The 23,693-nt window shown below is 41.0% G+C and overlaps 1 protein-coding gene across 2 annotated transcripts; it reads right to left on the bottom strand.

Annotated features, from left to right (window-relative positions):
- Window positions 1-7,400: 7,400 nt before the first annotated feature.
- On the bottom strand, window positions 7,401-22,042 carry LOC139726725 (uncharacterized). Of its 2 annotated transcripts, none has more exons than XM_071637719.1 (12): window positions 21,908-21,932; window positions 20,538-20,622; window positions 19,777-19,799; window positions 19,092-19,253; window positions 18,452-18,559; window positions 17,496-17,529; window positions 15,507-15,927; window positions 13,815-13,855; window positions 13,194-13,303; window positions 12,611-12,760; window positions 10,726-10,939; window positions 7,401-10,356 (listed from the first exon to the last, which is right to left on the bottom strand). In XM_071637719.1, the coding sequence occupies exons 4-12, from the start codon at window positions 19,233-19,235 to the stop codon at window positions 8,123-8,125; spliced, it is 3,456 nt and encodes a 1,151-aa protein (XP_071493820.1). In that variant the 5' UTR covers window positions 19,236-19,253; window positions 19,777-19,799; window positions 20,538-20,622; window positions 21,908-21,932; the 3' UTR covers window positions 7,401-8,122. The 2 variants fall into 2 exon arrangements, with proteins under 2 accessions (XP_071493820.1, XP_071493818.1); XM_071637717.1 differs by having other exon boundaries at window positions 7,402-10,356; window positions 15,507-15,987; window positions 21,908-22,042.
- Between the last annotated feature and the right edge of the window lie 1,651 nt (window positions 22,043-23,693).

The following is a 23,693-nucleotide window of genomic DNA, read 5'->3' on the forward strand; positions in this document are numbered from 1 at the left end:
GCACGTAGGCCAGAAAATTACTCTCACGCTTACAGCGAGTAACGAATTATGCAAATGAGAATCCGGGTACTTCTGCTGCATCGTTATTCTAATCTCCGCGGTTTTGAATTTACTTCTGAATGAGAGAGAGAGAGAGAGAGAGAGAGAGAGAGAGAGAGAGAGAAGGAAGGAGGAAGAGAAGTAGAGAAGTATAGGCTGATGACTTCTCACGTGCCTGCGCCAACCAAAAGAAGTAGATGACGCACGCAGATGAAATTGATTCGTTAATTCGCTGATTCGACTTGTTACTTGCTCGACGCCTATAGTTTTTCAACCTTTCGTGGATATAACTCGAGCCGACACTACCTTTTCCGCTAACAACCCTTTTGGATGCTGCAGCTTTTTGTTAGCGCGTCGATTAGTTCTCCATGGCGACGCAATATTCCCTTCAACCACTGCGGCACCGCCACAAAATCCATAGAGGTCTTTTTCGGCGCTGACTCCACCACGAACGTTTGTCAGAGGCCGATTTTTAGATTTGCGCCACCTACGGTCTATCACCGACAAGCGGGCGTCACCAATGACGCATTTCTGAGAATCTGATGTAGATTCTTCTAGTTCAGTTTAGTTTCAGTTCATTTTTTCAGTTTCATTTCTCACGAACAATATGCGTAAGTGAATAATATAACACTGGGAAATAACAAAGCAACTATTTTGAACATGTTGGGGCACATCTTCCCCAGCACTAAGAAGCTAAGAATCACATAGACATAATATTATCTAGAATTGTCATCTCAAAGATATAGTTTCTGGGTTATATCTTTTTCTGTTTTTACAGAAACTCCAAACTTAGTCAAAAGAGCAGTGAACTTCGCCCTATTGGAAAGGTCATTAACATTCTTGTAAGCTCCACAAGAAAAAAAAAATCTTGTTTATGAATTATGTATAATCCGACATGCAAAGGTTAGGAAGAATTCAAACTACAGGAAGTTTTCTTATTAGCCTTCTGTTTGTTTGTTTGTTTGTTTGTTTGTTTGTTTGTTTGTTTGTTTGTTTACCCTGCGTTAAAAGGTTGCAAATAAGACCTATGGAAACTTGCCATGGCAAGCAATTAGTTCTCAAAGGATGTTGTTGTAGTTGTTTTCATTAACTGATTGTCTTAACTAGAAAAAAAAAAAAACAGCCAACGACAATAGGAAAGTTACAGGCGCAGACATCACAGCCAGCCTCGTGCCAATGTGCATGTGATGAGATTGACCAAAATGACTTTCACGAAGACATGAACAAGGAAGAGATATCACAACTCCATACATCTTTAGATTTTATCTGATTGCAATGAAACTATGATAACTCCACAATTTCCTCCTCTTGGTTCGATTGTGGTTCCATCTTTCATTTTTCTCTTTGGTTATTTGATATTGCTTTCATTATTGAGTGGATTATGTGTGGTGTTTCACGATTTCCTGGGGGAGAAAAGTCACAGGACACGTACCTACGCGAACTCACCTCCTTATCCACTTCCGCATTCCTCATCACTTACTCAACAGACAATGTAAAATGCGTTTTGACAAAACTCGGGGACGTCCCTTCTGGACTGCCATATATACACATCCAAGTATACTACTACACCATGCAAGACTAATGAACGTATTGTTCATCAACATGTGTATGTGCGAGATTTGTGTGTGGGTGTGTCACGTTCATAACATGATGCAGACTACTACCGTACATAATGGGACAGCTGGAAATTCTAGGACCATTTCTGCTGCGGATATGAGGTGATTGACCCTTGTTCGCACAACCGCCTCCCCTGGCCCTCATCGTACATAAGGGCTTTTTACACTTGTGTTTCTTAACCCCGGACTTTCTCTGACCCAGGACTATCGTTAGTCCAGTACCAATTTTTTTTCAGCTTTTTACACTCGCCAATTAGTCCCGTACTATCTCTTGTCCGGGGCTAAGGAGAAAACTGACCTTTTTACACTCGTATTTCTTAGCCCCGGACTTTCCAAACCACATGAATATTCATAATTACGCTGTGTACTGTACACGTACACGCACGCACCGGCAGCACTTGATTACCTCGTTTCTGATTGGTCAGTGAGGGTGGGACTTCGTCTCCGTCGCTTAGCCCAGGATTATTTTTTCGTTCTGTTTACACTCACTTGCTTGGCACCGCAATTGCGGTGCTAACCCCTGCTATTTTGCAGGGCCAGATAGTACCGTACTATCGGTGGGGCTAGCCCACTTTCAGAGACTCCAACCCAAAGTACCTTCTGATCTGGAGATTCTCCCGCCTGAAACCCCGAGCAAACGGGAGACTCAAAGTTGATGTGTGCGAAGCGCGAAATTCCCAGGGTTCTAGATGCTCTCTGGTGCTATCTAAGGCTTATTTTTTCAACATACGATAGAAATATGTAAGAAATCCTTTCCAACGGGAGACAAAGAGCCAGGGCGGGAGAAATTAAATCTCAAACGGGAGAACGGGAGATTTTGCAAAAATGGGTTTTCGGCGGGAGATCTCCCGTCGAAAACGGGAGAGTTGGAGTCTCTGCACTTTGGCAAAAACGAGTATAAACAGAAAGTGGGCTAAGGATAGTCCCGTACCAACGGTGGGGCTAAGGCCCCCCCCCCCCCCCCCCCCCCCCTTAGCCCCACCGTTGGTCCGGGGCTAAGCAAAAATTTACAAGTGTAAAAAGCCCTATAGAGGAAGAAGTCAGTACGGAGCAAAGAGATGATAGAGGCCGCGAAGCGGGCGGCGCTCTATCATCTTTCATATGGAGACTGGTAGCATAGAGATAGTATCGTGAAGAAGGTAAGACAAGAAAGGGGAAATGGAAGATGAATGAGAAGTAGCAGACGAAGAAGACAAAGACAAGAAGGAAAGGGAGAAGCAGCTATATGCAGAAGTTGTCACTGACCGTTACATTAAAGGGATCATTATAGTTTTGGTTGAGACCTAAATTCATGTTTCTAACATTTTTTGGTGAGATAATGAGAAACCTCTTATGAAATATGAAAGAGCATGTAATTCCATGAGGAAATCAATGTTTATTTGATGAAAATAGGTTTTGAAATGGCTGAAACATCCAAAACAGAGTGATCCCAATAAAGTGTGGGACCCACACTTTATTACAATCTTTTTGTTTTACTTTGTTTTTTGATGTTTCAACTATTCCAAACCCGATTTTCGTCAAATAAACTTTGAATTTCTCTGTACCATTTCTTAAGTGTTCTTTTGGTATCTCACAAAAAAGTTAAAGCCCAATTTTCATCTAAACCAATACTGTACTATCCCTTAAAGTGTTCAGACTGGTTACACCCTCTTCTTTCTCACACAGATCGACCAATCTACGGGAAATACACTCTCTAGCAAAATGATTCTTGCTCTAGTAGCGAGTGAAAACAAAAAACGCTGGAAGCGAAGAGAAGGGAGTCGACGAAGATTAAAGGAGAAACACATCGTAGGTACATGCATTACATCATTTCAGGAGCATATCCTGTGAGAAATTTAACACGGAAGGAAAAAGCAAAAGGTGAAGGAAAAGAATACGCAGTAGAGTGAAACCTTCATAAAATACACAATGCACCGAGTACATGTACGATACGTAAATGAAGATGTGTAGATGAAAGTGTGGAGGTGAAATACTACATGCACATGAAACAAATACATACGGATCGTATAGTTTTGGTTGAGACCTAATTTCAGGTTTCTAACATTTTTTGGTGAGATAATGAGAAACCTCTTATGAAATATGAAAGAGCATGTAATTCTATGAGGAATTCAACGTTTATTTGATGAAAATTGGTTTTGAAATGGCTGAGATATCCAAAAAAGAGGGATTCTAATAGTGTGGGATCCACACTTTATTACGATCGCTTTGTTTTACTCTGTTTTTGGATGTTACAGTCATTCCAAACCCGATTTTCATCAAATAAACTTTGAATTCCTCTTAAAATGGTATGGTCTGTACTATATCATAAGTATTTTCCTGGTATCTCACAAAAAGTTAAAAGCCCAATTCTCATCTCCACCAATACTGTACCATCCCTTTAAAGGGATGGTATAGTTTTGGTTGAGATGGGTTTCACGTCAAACTTTGTGAGATACAAAAGATCTCTTTTGTGAGATACAAAAGATCTCTTTGTTCTTGGATATGTCAGCCGTTTCAAAACCAATTTTCACCATATAAACTTGCAAGTCCTTTTAGAATTGTATGCTCTTTAATATTTCATGAGGTTTCTAATTATCTCTCAAAAAGTTAAAACCGTGAATCCCCATCTCAACCAAAGCTTTACCATCCCTTTAAGGTTAGTCTTGAACCTATTGGCATTCTTACTCTGCCGTTTCTTCTGTATCCAACAATCAATTACACGCCACCCCCCCCCCCCCCCCACACACACACACAAGATGCATGTCGGAAATTGCACTAGAGTTTCACTCAAGATTCCCCTGTAATATAATCATGTGATGCTTGTTTATTTTGTGCGGTATGAGACATGATATGAGGAAGTGACAAGTTTCCTATGCTTCCGTGTTGTACATGTATTTCATTTTCTGCAGTGTTATTACTTTAAGACAGATTGTGTGCAGCACATTACACTGAATAGCAAGTAATAAAACTTTGTGCGTGCAATTAACAGTTGACACACACACACACACACACACACACACACACACACAGTTGCTAATACATTATCAGATTCATCCTTTCATATCTGCCTTCCTACTCTAAACGCCAAATATTTGTCAAAGTTCGACTTTTGTGAGTTAGGCACTAGCTGTATTCCCAAATTTAAGAGATGCATCATCAACTGCTCATAGTACATTCATCATACTCCTCTCATGCAATGTTACTGTGAATTACAACCTGGTATACAGTACAACTCTTTATGTAAAACTTTCATGCTGTTATTTCATCCATGTACAAGTACATCACACAATTTGTGGACAAAACCCAACCTTCCTGTCTCAATTCTTCAAAAGATCTATATGTGTACTATATGATTGAGAGATAAGACAAAACACGACATTTAGCAAAGACAATGATGAAACCAGTGAGTACATATCAATGGCCTTAAATTTTATTGAAATCGGGGAAGAAATAAAAGAACAGGAGAAGGCCATGCAAGTGCTCATAATTCCATACACATACATTTATACTGGAGAAGAACTTTCATCGTAAATCCAATTGTCTTCCTGGGTACACCGAGTACCACTGCGTAACTCCCACCAAATCTTGCTGGAGGATCAGCTGTAATTGTATTCATTCTTGCTAGCTAGTCACATTGTCAGTATCCCACCACATCGTTCTAATCATTCTACATTCAGAAGAAAAACGAACAGAAAAAAGAAATAAATTGCCTACAATGTACCATTTTGTGTGGACAATGCATACTGTGGGAAGAAGAGGGAATAGGAACAAAGGAACACAACACATTATGAACTTGGGAATTCCTTACTAAGTTACAGACAAGGAAATGACAACATTTCTTTGTAATCATGTTCTTTTTGTCACATCAAACATACACACCAATTGCTTTCGATGCAAAGTGAAAGTGGTTGCTGGGAAATTTTGTTAGCGTCACAAGAAATTTTATACCACACAGTGTAGTGTACTGCACTAATTTCTGTAAAGTATTCACACATAAGAAGCACAATAGGAAAGAGAAATGTGTATGCATGTATGTCCACATAACCGTCTCATAAGATGTACAAAATTTGGTGGCCACTGGGAAGCAAGGAAGGAATAGTGCAATTTAACCGTCTCAATTCTAGACTCTGTCTTTCTGCACAATAGAGAAGAAAAAGAAAATGAGGAAAATATGAGAATTTCATGAAGAGCTGATTTATGCGAAGTTTCTGATCTGTGCAATGTCAGCTCAGGCAAAGTCGACCGAATATTGCATTGGGTTGATTTTAGTGATTCCTGAACCCATGCGTGCATACAAATTGTAATCAACAATACAGTACAAATTGTGTGCAGAGATTTGAGACGAATCAGCAGATCTTAAATTTGTAAATCTTACACTCCTGAGTGGTCAACCTAGTACAGTGAAACATGACAAGCATAGGTAAAATTTTTGCCTACCCCAAAGTAACGTATTGGTCCGACATATAAATGTAAATAACATACATGTTAATGACATCGCCTTAAGTTGATGCTTTTCTCCTGTGCTAATAGATCAGACTTATGCAGAATTTTGACAGTATGTATTCATTCATGAAGATGGAAGTTTGCGTTTACAACATAGACCAAGAAGATTCCTTACAATTTCCCTATGCATAAGACAAAGCATATTTACAAACCAATGTTAGTGCACAAAAAAATACAGAACTAACTAGATACCATAAACACACCATCAATGCTAACATCATTTTCTTGTGTATATTATATAGGTACTGAAGTGTTCAGCTGACATTCACAGCTCGACTTAACAGCAGCAGTAGAATCAAAGATTTGGTTGTACTGAAGATTATCTGGTACATGCTACTGATATTAAAATTTTGTCAGTTAAGTATTAGAACAACCAAAAAGCATGTTCTACTTTGCTTACAACACATGCATAGATTGAAGGACAACCACATCTAAATAACCAACAGCCGTTGCAGTTATGGATTCACCAAGGTATGTACTTAGCATTTAATATTTACTTGTTATCTTAAACATTTACTTGTGTTATCTCAGTGTTTGTAATTTTTTCTTAACTCTAAACTCCTACAAAGTTGTGTGTTGTGCTTTCCATGAAAGTACAATGTATAACATTTGAAGCCAATATCTGCTCTTGTAGTCTTTGCATATTAACAATATGTGTATCATCCTAGACTTTATATATGTGTATGATGGATTTCTTTGCAGAAAACATATTCAATGAATCCAACAATGAAACAATACAAAAGTATGTATGAACACTGCTGAAGCCATCCTAATTGTTATGTAAAAGATACAGATAAAAAGTACAGCGCAAAAAGTTTGCAAAGTGGTATCAAGTCGCACGATCAGATGTAGTTTCTCAGGTGTCATGGTTGATTATATTATGCAATCGAAAATGCCATGTATAGTCATTCACTGTACTGCACAAAAAAACAAAAACAAAAACAAAAAACCCCAAACCCCACAACATCTGTACAGTGTATTCATGACTCCAATATGAGAAATTTACACAGACATTCAACATTTCAAGTATCACACAGTCTCAGTTCAACTACTCTGCTGTACATTACACAAATAGGGTCAATCGAGTCTTCAATTGTACTAGATGCACACATGTTCATCTCTACCAATGCTAACATAATTGACAGCCAATGTTCTGAGGTACTTGTGCTAGGTTTTGCTGGGACTGGGGCACAGGAGATAAGCAACAAAATCATGCAATATTAATTCTGCCCCTGATCCCAGTGCTCATGGAAACTGACAATGACTGCATACACTGCTGACAATAGAGACAAGACAGTAATCACCACATAACATGTACAATAAACTGTCTCTTATGATTACTATACATGGGGAAAAATTCCCTCTCATGGAAAATTCTACACATCTTCAGTCAGGTAAACAATATTGTACAATGCTTCCAACTTCAAGTAATATCCTGCCGAATTTTGTCACATAAACATTTGTGCAAATCAAACATTTTTTTTTTCTCCCCTCAAATCATTTTGATCAACTTCCCAGATCTATGCTATGGTGCACTGATTTTTCAGACTGACAATAATTCTTTGACAGATTCAAACCCGGAAAAGAACATCACAGACTGTGTTTAAGACAGTGCACAACACACGACAGAATCATCAATGAAATCTACAAATTAAAAAAGGGAGGGAAAATGGGCTTTCATTGTGCAAAATCATAGCATCAAGTTCAAAGCCACAAAAAAAAAAAATGTTTCACAATGTACATGCACTATATCTAATTCTTAGACTACTTTGCAAGTTGTCATAAAGTAGTTACAGTTTACATGACTAAAAGGAATCATACTCTGGCAGTAAATTCTGTCTATTGATTAGTTTAATGAATCATAACACAGAGAAAGAGAGATACACACAAGCTTATTCAGAGAAGGGGTACTCAAGGTCTATGAAGAATACACTGAAGCAGGTGATTGTATACAAAAATAATAAAGGGGGGGGGGGAAGATGACCTTAGAACCTGCGCATTCCTTGTACATTCTGGAAAGAGTCGAAGCGATTGTCACTCGCTATATTACGACTATCCATTCCAAAGTTAGACCCACCAGAGGTCCTACCCCCATTGATGCTGTTGATCAAGCTACCCAGAGCCGTGGTGTCGAAGCCAGGGCCAAAGGCAGAAGGGCCAGCACTGCTCAGCATGTTACTCACCCCCTGGGAGGTCTGCCCCATGTTTGATGCCAGAGAAGATGACATGCCACCAAGGGACACGCCCCCAGCCCACCTATCTTGCTGTGCAGTCACCGACGAGTCCATCCGACTGCTGTTCCACTTGTTGTCTGACCGGGTGTTGCTGGCCATCATCCCAGAGCTCATGTCATTACTGGAGCTGTGCCTCTGCATGGTGTCCCGCATCATGGACCTGTCGGAGAAGCCGCCCATGGAGCGGTTGTCCGTGTTGGAGCTCCATCCAGAGCTGTCTTGGCTTAGGTCCTGTTGGTAGTTCTGCATCCTGCTGCTGCTGTTGCGACTGAAGTTTGAGGAGTGGTCGACGATCTCCCTTGTTGGAGGACGCTCGTGGTGGTGGTCTATGGTTCTCAGCTCCACTCTGCGGTCACTGGACGGCTGGGAGGTCTGTTGGCTCTGCTTCCAGGAGTCATGGCTACCCGTCACTCGTCTGGTGTCAGAGGTGGACATGTTGCTGTGATGGTCTTGCTTCCAGGACTCTCTTGTCTGCTGAGGTCTGTTCCTTGATGGCGGGGATCGACGGGAAAAGTGTGTGTCTCCTCCAGCATCGTAACGACCTCTTTCTTGATTGAAGCCACTTCTGTCTCTCTCCGCTTCTCTCCCTCTGGAGTTCTCCTGCTGAGGGCGTTCCCTGTCCGTTCTTGGTCTTCTAGCTTGGTATCCACCTTCACTCTGCTGGGAACTGAACTGATGACTCTCTGTGCGGGTGTTTCGGGAATCATACCTCTCTGACCGACCTGTCACATTTCGAGTGGTGGCAATGACACGCCTTTCATCCTTCTCTCCACCAAAGCGTCCAGCCTGATGTTGATCCCTCCTGACTGGTTCTTCTCGCTTCGGTGCATCTTCTCGCCGATGGACATCAGGCCGCTGATGAGTTGGGGCACTGTTTCGCTGCTCTCTGACTTCTCTCCTCTGGTAGGAGTCATCCCTCCTGCTATCTGAGTGCCGGCGTGGTGGCTCACTCCTGTGAGTAACTTCTTCTCTACGAGGGGGGTCTTCTCTTCGTTGAGGCTCACGGCGAGGCACATCTTTTCTTGGATCATCTCGCCTTGGATCTTCTCGCCTTGAATCATCTCGCCTTGAATCATCTCGCCTTGAATCATCTCGTCTTGAATCATCTCGTCTTCCTTCATCCCTCCTGGCATCACCTCTCCGGGTGTCTTCTCTCCTGGAGTCATCCCTCCTCACAGGTTCTTTTCGAGTATCATCCCTTCTCGGGCCCCCTCTGTCGTCTCGGTGATTTCTCTGATCATCACGGAATCTTCCTGCCCCAAACCGGCCAGCTGGCTCGTCCCGACGGTCTCCTCCACGGTGATCCCGACGGTCAAACCTCCTCTCAGCTCCTCCCATGTCTGGACCCCGCTGGTTGTTCATCAGGCCCCCTGCCATCTCCATTGGCGGTCCAATAACGACTGACGGAGCGAGCAGCCCACTCTCCATCGCCATCCTCCTCTTCTGCTCACCCATGTAAGGATCCATGTCGTGCATCGGCAGGCTTCTGGCATCCAAGGAACGCTTGAGGGCAGACCGATGCTCTTGCTCCATGCGGAGTTGCATGTTGAGTGCCCGCTCCCTCTCCAGCCTCTCATGTTCTCTCTGCCTCTCTTGCTGGAGACGCATTCGCTCCCGCTCCAGACGCTCCCTCTCTATTCTCTCCTGTTCAAGTTGCATGCGCTGTATCTTCAGTTGCTCCCGCTCTCTCCGGATTTTCAACTCCTCCTCCCGCGTGCGCCGTCTCAGCAAGTCTCGCTGTCGCCTGAACTGCTCCGACCTTTCTCTCTCCCTGCGTCGCTCGGTTTCTCTCATTTCTCTCTCTCGGTTCTTGTACCTCTCCTTGTCACGTTGCTCTTTGATCTTGTCCAGTGATAGGATGTCTTCCTTCTCTTTCTTTTCCTTGTCAGACTTCTCCTTGCTGGCGCTGCGTTCCTGTGATCTCTCTTCTGAGCCTGGCTCCTTCTTGACGGCAGGCTTCTCATCTAGCTTATCTGGGGACTTACCTGTTGCATGAGAACAAGGTAAGAAGATGACAACATACAATTAGGACTTCCTCAAATATTGACTGATCATTGCCACAAGAGGGCACCTGCAGAACTATGCCAGAAAAGACTTAACTTCAAATACACAAGTGGAATCACTTCTCATGAGAACCATTTATTTTCCACCCATCTGTACTATAAAAGCATAATTCCCTGAAGTACATAGATACAACATGTATCTTTTGTGTGAAAATTTCATTTTTTTTTAAAACCACATAAATGGAAGTGTTGATAAAGCAAAGAATACAGCCCAATGCTATCACAATAGACAACAATGTGTTCCAAACAGTGAGAAATAATGAGTGAAACCAATTAAAAGAGAACACTCACCTGGGGAGGTGGAATCTGGTTCCTTATCACTCTTAGCCTCCGGGCTAACAGCTTCCATCTCCAGCTCAATCTTGGTCTCCGTCTTCACAGCCTTCTCTGCATCAGCAGCACTGGTCTTAGCCTCCTCCTTGGCTTCCTTCTCCTTCTCTGCAGCCAGGAGGGATGGTGGGATGAGGGGTGGCTTCCTCCCACCGGGCACAGGGTCATTGCCGGCCTAACAACAGAGGGCAGAGGGTGACATTGATTAACGTCATAACATACTTACTGCACACCATTGGGACACACATACTCTCACACATATCACATGAATGAAGACACAAGTAACATGTCCCGTCAGCAGACGCATAGTAAAGAGAATTGCAACTGATCATTTTTTTTTTTTCTGGATTGTTTGTTTGTCACTAGACCTTACAAATAGCAGGTAGCATCTAGGCAATAGCCTTGAAAATCTGTGTTTATCAATGGTGAATTGAAGAATATGAAGTTCACTGTTTGACTGTCTTCTTCTTTGGATAGGTCATTTCCAGGGAAACATGTATGTGACGTATGAATTACACACTGAAATGATTATGGCTGATCTTTTGTTTTTCTCTTCCAAGCTTTATTCAACAGAAGTGGTGCTTGCTTTTCTATAGAATAAATAGAATAACTGCCAACTTAATAGTTCATAACCTCAATATGTAGTCTCCAACCACCAGGGACAGAACTTCAGTAAGAACTAGAAATGTCGCTAGCTCCGCCATAATGCATGATTCTCCTAATAGGTCTATAGTACATGTGGACAATGTGTGATTACATTTTCACATAATTGGCAAAATATTAAAATGACATGTTTGTCACAAATGTATCGAATGTTTACCTTCCTAGACCTATGTTTAATTGGATGAATAGGAGAACATGTACTTTAACTTCGACTTTGACCCTTTCATAAGTTTACGCACTTGAGTAATTTTCAAGGTATGGAGAAAAAGTGCAATTTCTGTATTGAACAGTAAATTGTTATCATTTTCATCTGGCCTTTGATTCATCAGAGAATCACTGTCAGGCAGAACATACATAAATATGTACTAAGTTTAAAGATTACTTGAGTCGCTTCCGAGATATGGAGAAAGTAGTAAGTTCAGCACTTTCACTTGATCTTTGACCTTTTGACCTTTGACCTTCTTGGCAAAAAAAAAAATCCCAGAGAATCTCTAGTGGGTAATATACATGCATACATTAAGTTTTAAAAAGAATAATCCTGCTGGCATTGCATAAATATAAGGAAAATAGTAAAATTTCGAAGTATTGCCCTTGACCTTTGACCCCTGACCTTTGACCCCATGAACCCCAAATTCCCTAGATAACTACTGCCAGTCAGTACATGCATGTATACTTTGTTCCATAAAGATACTTTGAACAATTTCCAAGATACAGAGAAGAAAGTGAAATTTTAACAGTTACTTGACCTTTTGACCTTTGACCTTTTGACCTCATGACCCCAAACTTTCATCAAAGAATCTTAATTGGGTAATACATGTATACACTAAGTTTCAAGAAAATATCTTCAGGCATTGCATAGATATGGGGGAAATAGTGCAATTTTAATCATTTGACCTTGACCTTTTGACCTTTGACCTTGAGCATGTGCACCCAAAAGTTGATAGGCACAACTTCACCCCCTAATACACATACATGCCAAGTTTCATTAGGATACCTCAAAAGGTTTTGATAGTTACCCTGTCCACAAAATTCATTACGGACGGACGGAAGGACGGACGGACGGACGGACAACCCGAAAACATAATGCCTCCGGCACCACTTCGTGGCGGAGGCATAAAAAGTGTAATAATGTAAACATGGCAAGAGCAGCAAAGACTACATGACAGTTGTGTCCAGTCCTCACCCATTCAACGTGAATGATTCTTCCGTGCAGCTCAGTGCGGTGGAGGTGGTTCATGGCCCGCTGTGCCTCTGAGCTGGCGGACATCATGACGAAGCCGTAGCACAGTGTGCCGGGGCTGCGAGCATTGGTGACCACCTTGGCTCCAGCAACCTGAAGGAAAGAGAGAGAGGATTTCTGGTGACTCTTTTTATAGCAATATCCTCATAACTGGCACTTTATTTATGTTAAACTATATCAAAATTTTGTTGTAACTGAAGAAAGAAAACATACAATCCTAATGTGATAATTTGGGGACCTGAAATTTCCCTTCATTACTAACGTCTTAAGATTGCAACAGAAACGCAATGTACCATTTTTTTTTTCTGTGCTATAGGCAACACGAAAGCCTAAACTTCCTTAAATACTAATTGCCCAATCAAGCCAGTGATCATATGGTCATTGCATTATGCCTATGAAATAAAAAGTGAATAAAATAAGCAATAACATACAAATTATTTAGAGACGAGATCCTTGCTACATATATTTTTGACTGTCAATTGAATACATCATTTACACTTTTTTTTTCCTAATCAAATCACCTCACCTTTCCATACTTGCTAAAAGCGACCTTCAAGTCAGCAGCCCGCGTAGTCTTGGACAGGTTGCACACCCACAGATTACGGCCACCACTCCTGCCAGAACCTGGGCGTCGATCTGCAAGGAGGAAGGGGGCACAGGGTTGTCAAGAAGTAAATATTACGTTTCATGCTGCTATACCATGTAACAGTAAGATACTGGTATATCAATTCAGAAATTACTACATTGCACATGCAGGCAGTACAGGTATAGTATCCATTTTTCTGCCATTGTTCTGTTTCAAAAACAACTTCTCAGTGTAATGCCAGGCAGATAATGACACTTATTGAGTACTACAAAATACTTCTGAATGTAACTGGGTGGGGATGTATAACTTGGGTACTTGACAGGACGATTCAAAACTTTATCAGTCTCTGAGATTTGACTTATTTCAGTTGGACAAACTAAAATGATGTTTCCCCTACGAGAGATAGAAAGAGTACATCAGGGCAACGTCACAACTAGAGGCAACATTCACCGATCACTTCATCACACATGGTAATGGTCTTATTCCTAATGCTTGGGAATGGAATGAGATATACTCATTTCCGAAACTCCAACCCTCATCCCAAAATCAACCCAGACCTACCTTTCTCAGAAGCAGGCTTGCCAGAGCCAGTCCCAGTAGAGCTGGTGAGAGGAAGCAAAGGGGAGAAGTATGAGAACCCAGCCTCACAGCAGAGCAGAGACAGCATGCCATTCATTGCCTGGCAAGCTGTTCTGTCTGCAGTGGTTTACAGTGCACTTTATCTTTAGTCATCACACACACATACGCACAAACACAGACACAGACAGGCAGATACACACACAGACAGACAGACACACAAACAGCTCTCTGTCCACTTGCTCACGTCTCATTACAGCAGCTATGTACACTCAGCACAAACACTGGACAGTCAGTGTGAATGCACAGATCAATGCAGTAATAAACACACACCAACACAATAAAACACTTAAAAATCAAACTCACAGCCAACATCACTCTACATTGCTCTGTTCAAAAAAAAAAAAAAAGATACATCACAAATTGGAATTCACGCAACTACACTTACAAGCATTTTTTTTTTTCTTTTTTGAAGGTTACGTTTTGAGTTACCTCATATAATCTTACTTCAATGAAAATGCTACGATACCTGGCTGTTGTAATTCAATTGCTTTCCTTTCATGCAGCATCATCTTCACAAATATGAATGGAAATGTTAGTAATTCTGTGAGCAAATAATACTGAACAATGGTTTATCTTTTTTTTTTGCCATCTTCTAGCTACTTTTAATACATATTTTCATTTTTTTTTTTCAATGGAGAAAACATACATATTGAACATTGCAGGCTCCTTGTCTTCCGATTTCTGCCAGAACTCTGTATACATCATACGTTCATGCAAAATATACCTTAATCCTGTTGCTATTATCTTTGTTTCGAACAAGTAAGGCGTCCCCCTTCCCACCTTTCTTAAAAAAACCCGAAAAACAAAAGCGGTAGATTTGCAAATAACAATACTACTGATAATTATCACCATGTACGCGTAGTATCATTTTGTTGGTACCCCTTACTTCACATCTACTACACGAGGTGAATTACTGGTACATTCTCTCATTGACCAATGTGATCTCAGCGACATGGAAAGTGTTTGTGTAATATGTGATCTCTTTGTGTATTTGCATTTTGCTTAGTTTTTTTTCTTTTTGGCTGGGCATCAACAAGGCATATTTTCTTCACTTTGTCAGTGGATTCTATGAGAAGAGTGAGATTTACATGCACAGACATGACTCCACAAGTATTACATATTGTACAAGCTGTCCATGTAATGGCGGGTAAGATCGCAGTGTTCTCTGCATCGTAATGATCACAGTGCAGCATGTGTCATGACTGTCACTCTAGTATTATTCCTGGGCCACGCTGGATCTTGTGTGTGTACATTTCATACAAGCCAGACACTTGTCCCACAAGACCCACTTATATACCTTTAGTGGCTTTGGACACTTTTGCATTGGGCTAGCAGTTAGCTGGTTTTAAGAACCTCCGTATGATCTTTTGACAGGCTAAGTGGTGAAGTTGTCGGCAAAGTCTTCGGCTCAGTTATTACCAACTACGTGTCACAGTGCGCATGGCTCTTTCGATGATGCCAGGAAAAAAAAAAAAGAAGGCAGCTTTCTTTGCTGTCATCATGTGAAAGGAAACATGCAAGGTCTCTTGCCTGCCACGCCTTTTTTTTTTCTTATTGTAAAAACCTGGAACTATCACTTATAAGAAAAAAAAAAGTGATGTGATGGTAACAAACCTTCTCCTCTGGGTGTCACTGCCAGTTGTAGGGGTTTCACTTTTCACCCCCGCTGATTCTTTGTCTGCCTCTTTGTCAGCATTCTTGTCTCCTTCTGTTTTTTGTACTGGCTCTCCGCTCTTCTCCCCGTCCCCAGTCTTCTCCTGGGTCTCAAACTCCCACTTCTCTTTGCCCTGGCTCGCTTCCTTGGTGGCCTTCTCCGATTTGGTGTCATTGCCGGGCTCTTCGGTGGGTGCCTTGTCCTCCGGTTTGGTCAGGTCAGCGTCCAACTCCAGCAGCGAGGGCTCGTCCACGTGGACAATCAGGGACTCGTTATCGACTTCTTGCTTTACGGACGCGGGCGCCGTCGGCTCTGTCTTCGCCTTGTTGTCACGGCGCTCGCCGGCACCGCCCTGCTCTGTCGCCGAGCTATCGGTCACTGCTGTGGTTTCAAATTGATCTCCGTGAGTGGGGGTAGCCAGAGGAACCAAAATGCTTTTTGCTGAAATTTGGTCACACGGAACACATTTTACTGAATGCCATGGGAAGTGATTGAAAACAAAAGAGCATTAGGAACACCGGTCATGAAACATGTGCAGCAGGTCGGGTGCCAGCCAGCCTCTGGTCCAGCTCTCCTTGCTCATCACACCAGAATCATACTTACCTCGACGCCTCAGAGAGAGAACATCTCAGAAAGGAAATAAAACTTACAGCCAGACATGATGCACTAGTACTTGCAAATTGAATTTTTTCCCCAAAAACAAACAAAACATTACTAAAAGTAGAGCAGAGGTTTCTGTGGCTTTGTTTAACTCGAAGAGAAGGCAGTCGCTGGGTTGGTTCTTCAGGAAGAAACCTCTGAGCCATAAGCTTCAATCCATGCACTCGAGCTGAGGAACACAGGCTGAACTGGCTACCCAGCGTTTTGTATTAGAAGATAACATATTCTGGAACATAGCCTGTCTTCACCACTGAATGTTCCTCTTCACGTGTTCTGGATTATTTGTGTAGTAGCCGTATGAAGTCTCAGTATCACTTTGTAACAAAACATGATAAAATGCGTGTTACAGTTACTGAAGAGTCCATCATTGCCTCCGAACCTTCCAAGTGAAAGCTACTCCATTTCCAACAGCATTCTGCTGCAGGCAGCTTGTCGAGGACACGCACTGCCTGTCTGAATAGTCATGAGAACCTCCATCCAGTTTTACAGGAAACCAAAGCATAGTGTGACGATTTCTGCAAGTAACCAGACAGCTCTCCACTGCACGATGACCACTTCCATCGGTCTTATGCTGCCATACACATGAAGTCTAAAGACGTGATGTGTGATTCACATCAGGTTGTGCTCTGGATAGTGCGAATTCAGCCAACGTTGATTCTTCCCGATGTCCTCCAGAATGTCGTTCAGCAATGTCAGTGTTTTTTTTTTCATATATACACACTCATATATATATATATACATGTATGTATACACTGGAGTATCTTCCCCCGTTACTTCCCTGCTTTTAATCTGTTCTCTTGTTTAGTTGAATTTCTAGTATCTGTCACATATGTTCTTTCTGCCCATCCTGGAGACATGCCAAGTCCAGTTCAAATTACTCAGCCTTTATGCCTAACAGCTCATGCGAGATTTATCGCCAAGCTAAATTAGCTCCACTGCACCAGATAGGTTGACTGATGCCACATCTTGAGAACAGCACCTTACACACGTTAGCCGCACTGGTGTAGAGAAGGCACGCTCTCCGATCACTCCAGCATGTACCTCTTTTCACCAAAGTCCTGTTGAACGATGCACCTGGAGACGCTGACCCCTTATGACGTGTAATTCATTTCAGTCACTATATTGAATCCTCTAGTAAAGTTGTTTAAAAAAAAGCCACAGAAACATGCCCTCTTTCTACACAGCAAAGTTTGCATTTAAATACAGATCAGAAATTCTATATCACATGAAATCCTATCCCTCCACCAACAACACCCTTTTTTATTTTCAACTAGACTTAAAATCCTTACCTCCTGTTTCCTCGGACTGATCACCAATGGCTTCCTACAACGAAAACAAAATTACAATCACAATAGTTAAACCAGCAGACCTGTACACTACACAATACAGTGTTGAAATTGTCTGGTTTATCAAGACTACCACCTCATTCTTGATCCCATTCTGGTCCAAATCAAAGTCTCATGGGCAATTTTCATGTTACAGTGGAATTGTTGAATCCTTCCTTGGTCATGCAAAATCAGTGTACCAGGTATCTCAGTTAAGCTACTCTTGTCATCTTCCCAAATTTTCATGATACCACAGACCTTCAATGTTTTGCTGCCAGTATAAATGCACTGATAGAAAACCTACATGAAATTATGACCATTCAGAATTTTATTTGACCACTTCACACAGGCATGTTTTTCCCAATAGCTAAGGTGACTCCCCAGTCGCATTTACGACAATGATATTTACAGAAAAAAAAAAAAATGTCATAAGCATCAAATTAATTACTGCATCAATCCCAAGTTAATTGTGATTAAACCATGAATTCTGACCAGTGACACATAGCAGATTTTGCCAGATTATTCAATTAGTTATGTCTTGCAGCAGTCATTCATCATATGTGATGAAAACACACGTTTAACTGTTTAAAAAGATAAAATGACATCACACTGTATTTTCTTTTTGTTTTTTTTTGCCTTTGATTACGATTGTTCTGGAATTAGAGTTGACTTCCGTTATAACGAAGTCCTTGTGACCGGCAGTTTTCTTTTGTTATATCGAAATTTCATTATAACTGAACAAATAAACAATAAAAAAGCATAGAGCCGATTATTTTGCGACCTGGATTTTTATTTTGTTATTTTAACTGGAATTTTGTTATTATCGTGTTCGTTATAATGGGAGTGCACCGTAGTACAAGTATGTATGTACCAAGTCTGATGACAGATAATTTCTGTCATATTACCGCCATGTGACTTACATCTTCCGTGAGAAGCTGGTCGTCCTCTGCTGTGATGTTGATGGCATCATCATCAGGTGGCATATCCTCATCGAGGGCAGACTCCTGCTGCATCTTACCCATGACATCCTACAAGAACGTGCAATACAGTTTGAAATTACTATCCTGTTTGTTTGAATATCCCATCAATATCACTTTTCAGCTTTTATTTGCCATGTGCATTCTCTCCCTCATTCGTTTACGGCACCGGTAGTGTGGGACACTATACAAAATGAAGGAAAAGAATATATCTATGCTATAATCATTCTAAATGCAACAAAATTATGTGACAGAAGACATCACATAATCTCTTTGCAAGTATAGTTTAGATTTCATTCAAAATCCAAACCCCCAGTTTGACTTATTCAATATTCACTATAATTATGTTTTGGGGCAATGGGACACATGTTTGTTAGTGAATAAGTATCACACCATTTTCATATTCCTATGTTTGAGTAGCCACTCTACTGCCTAAATTGCTTTTATGCATATTCACATTCATTACGTCTTGGTTGTGGTGTGTCCAAACATTCAAAAATACTTTAAAGTTTAACATTTTCTGAGAATGTTTTCATTTTGTGGTGATGCAAAGTTACACATTTTGGATTAGCAAAGCACCCACCTCGTCAGTCATCTGGTCTTCTACTGTGATGCCATCCAGAGCGAGGTCTTCTTCCTGCGACAGGCCGTCGATGGATTGGTCTCCAGTGGAGTCCACCTGCAGGAATTCACCATCCATCAGCTCCTCTGGCTCCATTTCTTCCATCTGCTCCTCATGATCCCCCTGTAAAAGGTCCCAGGCAGTTTTGTTAAGAAACATTAACAGGACTTTGCAGAAAAAAGGAAAGCATTGTGAAGCATGCACGCTTCTACTCTGGCTGGTAAATTGATCACTAACAAGTGCAGTGTATGTTTTCATTTTATCAATTTAAGTGGATGACACTGCCCTTGCAGTTGCTGGTACACAAAACTGACTGCAATTTTGCTCTAGGGGTACGTCAATGTTACATTGTATAGTCAATGAGCAATCAAGCCAAAATAAAACTAATCCTCTTTTGACCAATACCTACTTTCAGATGTGTTATGACAGAATACTCTGGCAGTTCCTAATGTACAACTGTACATTCATAATAATTTGAAGAATGATTTCCTCACTCTCACACACACACACACACACACACACACACACACACAATATAGGGTTCCTCCTGCATAATGTTTCAGTGAATGTCTGTCCACTCAACAGCAATACAAACACAAAGAAACTGAAATAAATGCATCTCTCGTAACATATTTGGGACACTTACATCTGGCTTTCCAACAGCCCTCCCTGAAAATGAGAAGAGAAGTCACAGGTTTAATTGAAAAGAAAGAGAATTTTTCAATAGTATTTTTGTAGCATTTAATGATCAAATTCCATTTCAAAGCATTTGGAATATGGAGCAAATTTTAAAGTTCTGTCACATTTTTTTTTTTTTTTTTCGGTGGGGGGGGGGGGGGGGTATAATATGGTAAAAGTTGTATCTCCAATTTCAAAGGATGATTTTTATTTTGAAATATATGAAAAGCACTAACATAATGTTCAAAATATGTTTCAGTCTAAAGTACAGGTAAGTGTGCACCTTGACCAGAGCAATAACCTTACCCATCTCTCTATACAGCAATTTGGGTACTTGTACAATGTATTTGAACTTCAAAATTTAAGCTATCCAAAACATGTCTTAAACAGGTCATTTGTCATTATTGGAGCAGAAAAAATCTGCTAGGTCCAATGACGGCAAAAACAAGTGTTATCACATGAAAAGAAATATAATGCATACTAAGTAATAGCTTAAGTTCTATTCTTTGCTAATCCTTGAGTTTCCTCATCTTACGTTTCTACACAGTCTTCCTTGAATAGTAAACAAAATATGCAAATAATTTGTACTACATAATAATAAATAAATTCTTCTCTAGCCATCATCATATTAAATAGTATCTGATGTTAACGTTTGTCTGCCACTTGACTCGGGGAGAAAATGAAGTAGAAGCGATTACAGTGTAGCATTACAAAGTAATAAATACTTACTTGGTGTTGCTTTTCTGGACCCCCCTTTGGCACCACTTCCATCAATAATGATTTCATTGGGGTCAGCACCTTCACTTATTAAGGCCTGAGAAGGAGAAGGAATGAGTAAAAGCGGCAGGCACAATAAACACAAATTCCCAATTGTATTTTGTCAGGCAAAGAAAGCTGTGACCGTATGACCTCTTCTAGTTTTATTAACAATGTCATATTACTCTTGTTAATGTGGCTTGTCCGAAGAAGGTAGCAGTAATACATTCGTGAATGACATTAAATAATAATGAGTCTTGGCATGGCCATGGATTATCTTTTGCAGCATATCATTTTTCAGGTTATTGTTCTTTTATAAAGTATTGATGTTATGTAAAAGTATTGGTATTATGAAGATGAAGACGCAAATATTCAAATGTGAATGACACGCCTCTGAAAAACAGCAGCAACAATTGACAAGGTACAGAATTCAAACATAATTTTGTCGGGTTTGTCCATTGCTTTTCAATGACACTGACAGCAATAATAACTTTACATGAGAAATGAAATTGGGGCTTTTGACTTTCTGAGTTGAGAAGGCTACTGTATGGCTTTTGACAAGCTGTGTGGCCTAGGCTATGAAGGCGACTGTGATACAGCCTCTACCACACGTGCACACCGTGTCTGTACAGTAGTCTGTACAGTAGTCTGTACTGTGCAGTAAATGTGATACAGTCATACATTTAAATGTAGTCTAGTGCAATAGTGAGTGACATCAACATGATCAAAGATCAATGAAACATATTCTGCGATTAATCAGGTACTGAGGTAGGTTCTACTCCGCTAAATCGGGTAAGGAATGTTCTGCCGACACAGCATTACCAACCCGACCGACTGGGCAAGGTGGAGCTCCACAGCTCATAGCTCACAGCGGAGACTGCTGCGAGATATTGCTCGTAAACTTTTATACATGTAGTAAGCCACTGGCCATGTGGCATCGCGCATGAGTCTTCACGATGGGGTCATGGCGCTAATGAGTAATGTACACAACATGCAGTTTCGTACTCTTAGTCTTACATATTTTATGCCACAACAACCCCTTAATCCCAACCCTTTAAATCCCAGAAATAGGACTCAGGAGCATGGCGCGTGGTTAGGGGGCGCCATGATGAAATAAAATTTACATAATTTACTGAGTCAGAAACACGCCACACTCTGTAACGTGTGTAGTTCCGCACACATCTACCTTCCTTGTCCGTTTTTACAGCGTAGGCCTCGGGCCCTACAATAGTGTACCAGTGCACAAATTCGACGAGCGTTCTGACCAACAACTCTTGTCACTGCTTTCGACGATTGAAAGTCATACAGGGCTAACAAATTGAGGAGTAAGCAAAACAGTTTACCTTCTGTAATCTCTCTACTAACACAGCTTTCACCCCAGACTTGTCTAAGCTTCTCTTTTCAAGCTCAAGTCGGAGATCGACGACTCGCAATTCTGTGATTTTCCGTCGCACAATACCGTCCTCTGATGTCGCCATGATGGTTTATGCAAATAATTAACCACGTGACATGAGTGACGCTTATATGCACAGTTCGCTCGATCCTCAGTAGACAAACAAGCGCGCGGAAACCGGTACAAAGTCCGATATCAAAACAAAGTTTCGCAAAGTTCTCAACCTTCACACTCCTCGTGTATCAAGTATCATATGTACATGTATGTTTTTGCCAATCTGTATCCCTTTTTGTTTTCGTTCCATCCATTTCATTGGGTTCTCCGTACTTATAGACAAACAGAAAAAAAGAATCGGAGTTGACAGTAAAGAAAGCAAGAAAGATATCAACGCACTATTGTGACGTGTATTATCCCATATATATCACACACGTCGTAACATTCCAACTTGACCTTGTCAGAAATATATATATATAAACCCTTCAAAAAAGTTTGGAAATCTGACTTCAGTTGTAAATGTCTCCAGTTTGTTAGCACTATACAATTTGTGCTTGATATCAATGGAAAGGTTATTAAATTCTCTCTAAAATGATATTCTACTCATTATGATTATGCCTTATGCCGTTAAGTAAAGGGCTGTGCTTAAAAGTGTCTGATAAGGTCTGCATTGAAAAGTTGCAAAATGAACAAGAACATTCCTAGAATGAGAATGGTCGTGAAGAGTAAATAGAGAACATGTTCTTTTGAGTTATGTCTTTTGTTCTCAACTGGTCAGCCATGAAGGCAAATTTCAATAGACATTTTAACTTCACATTCAAGTTTTCAGTGGTGCCATGCCAGGTAATTTTGATAACTCATCAAGTTTTATGGTTGTACATCATACCACGTGTAAGCAATGTTCAAAAAGCCCGCGCCATAGGGCAAATTGAAGCTGAGATGCTTCAAAAAGATGACAACGCAAGACCACATAGATCGAGACTTGTGCGCAACTTTCTCGAGAGAGAGGGCATCACTAGAATGGACTGGCCTGCATGCAGTTCCGACCTCAACCCCACAGAACATCTTTGGGATTAACTTGGCCGAGCTGTGGGGAAGAGGGTCACAAATGCAACAACATTGGCAGGACTCCGTCAGATATTGGTTGACGAGTGGAACGCCATTCCTCAGCAGCGAATCACGAAGCTAATCAACAGCATGAGGACACGGTACCAGGCCGTGGTGCAAGCACTTGGGTCGTCCACCAGATACTGAGCCCCGATCATGTTCATTGACAATATAAAATCGAAGTTAACATAAATTAAAGACAAAATAACGACCAGATAAGGACAAAATAAAGATGAAAATCCACTAAAATCAAGACCATGCCATTTCACTTCTTTATGTCTTTTTTTGTGGTTAATATGGTGAGGTTCTGTGAGACGAAATGGTTTAAGTCATGATCGTTTGTGTTTGTGTTTGTGTGCGTGTGTGTGTATGTGTGTGTGTATATATGTGTGTTTGTTTATCTGTTTGGTTGAACCAGGGAGGTGAGAGTCTCACCTCCCTGGTTGAACGCATACATGTTTCACTCCATACACCAAAGAAACAATGGGGAACTCACTCATAACAAGGAAACTCCATTAGGGACGTTAAAAATTGGGCCATTTTGCAGCTTTTAAATTCTGACTTTACCTCATATTTGTAAGCACTGCACCGGGCGCCTCCATGACGATACGATAATCATTACAAGTATGGTATCA

This window comes from Diadema antillarum, unplaced genomic scaffold (assembly GCF_040938485.1).
Source record: "Diadema antillarum isolate AM-2024a unplaced genomic scaffold, OU_Dant_1.0 seq00000097_RagTag, whole genome shotgun sequence".
NCBI classification, from domain to species: Eukaryota; Metazoa; Echinodermata; class Echinoidea; order Diadematoida; family Diadematidae; genus Diadema; species Diadema antillarum.

Excerpts from the sequence above, each read along its gene's own strand:
- LOC139726725 (XM_071637717.1), bottom strand. The coding sequence starts at position 22,042 with ATGGCGACATCAGAGGACGGTATTGTGCGACGGAAAATCACAGAATTG. Across the intron at positions 20,623-21,907 it reads TAGTAGAGAGATTACAGAAG|GCCTTAATAAGTGAAGGTGC; the intron begins GTAAACTGTTTT and ends TCTCCTTCTCAG. Across the intron at positions 12,761-13,193 it reads CTTTTAGCAAGTATGGAAAG|GTTGCTGGAGCCAAGGTGGT; the intron begins GTGAGGTGATTT and ends TCTTTCCTTCAG.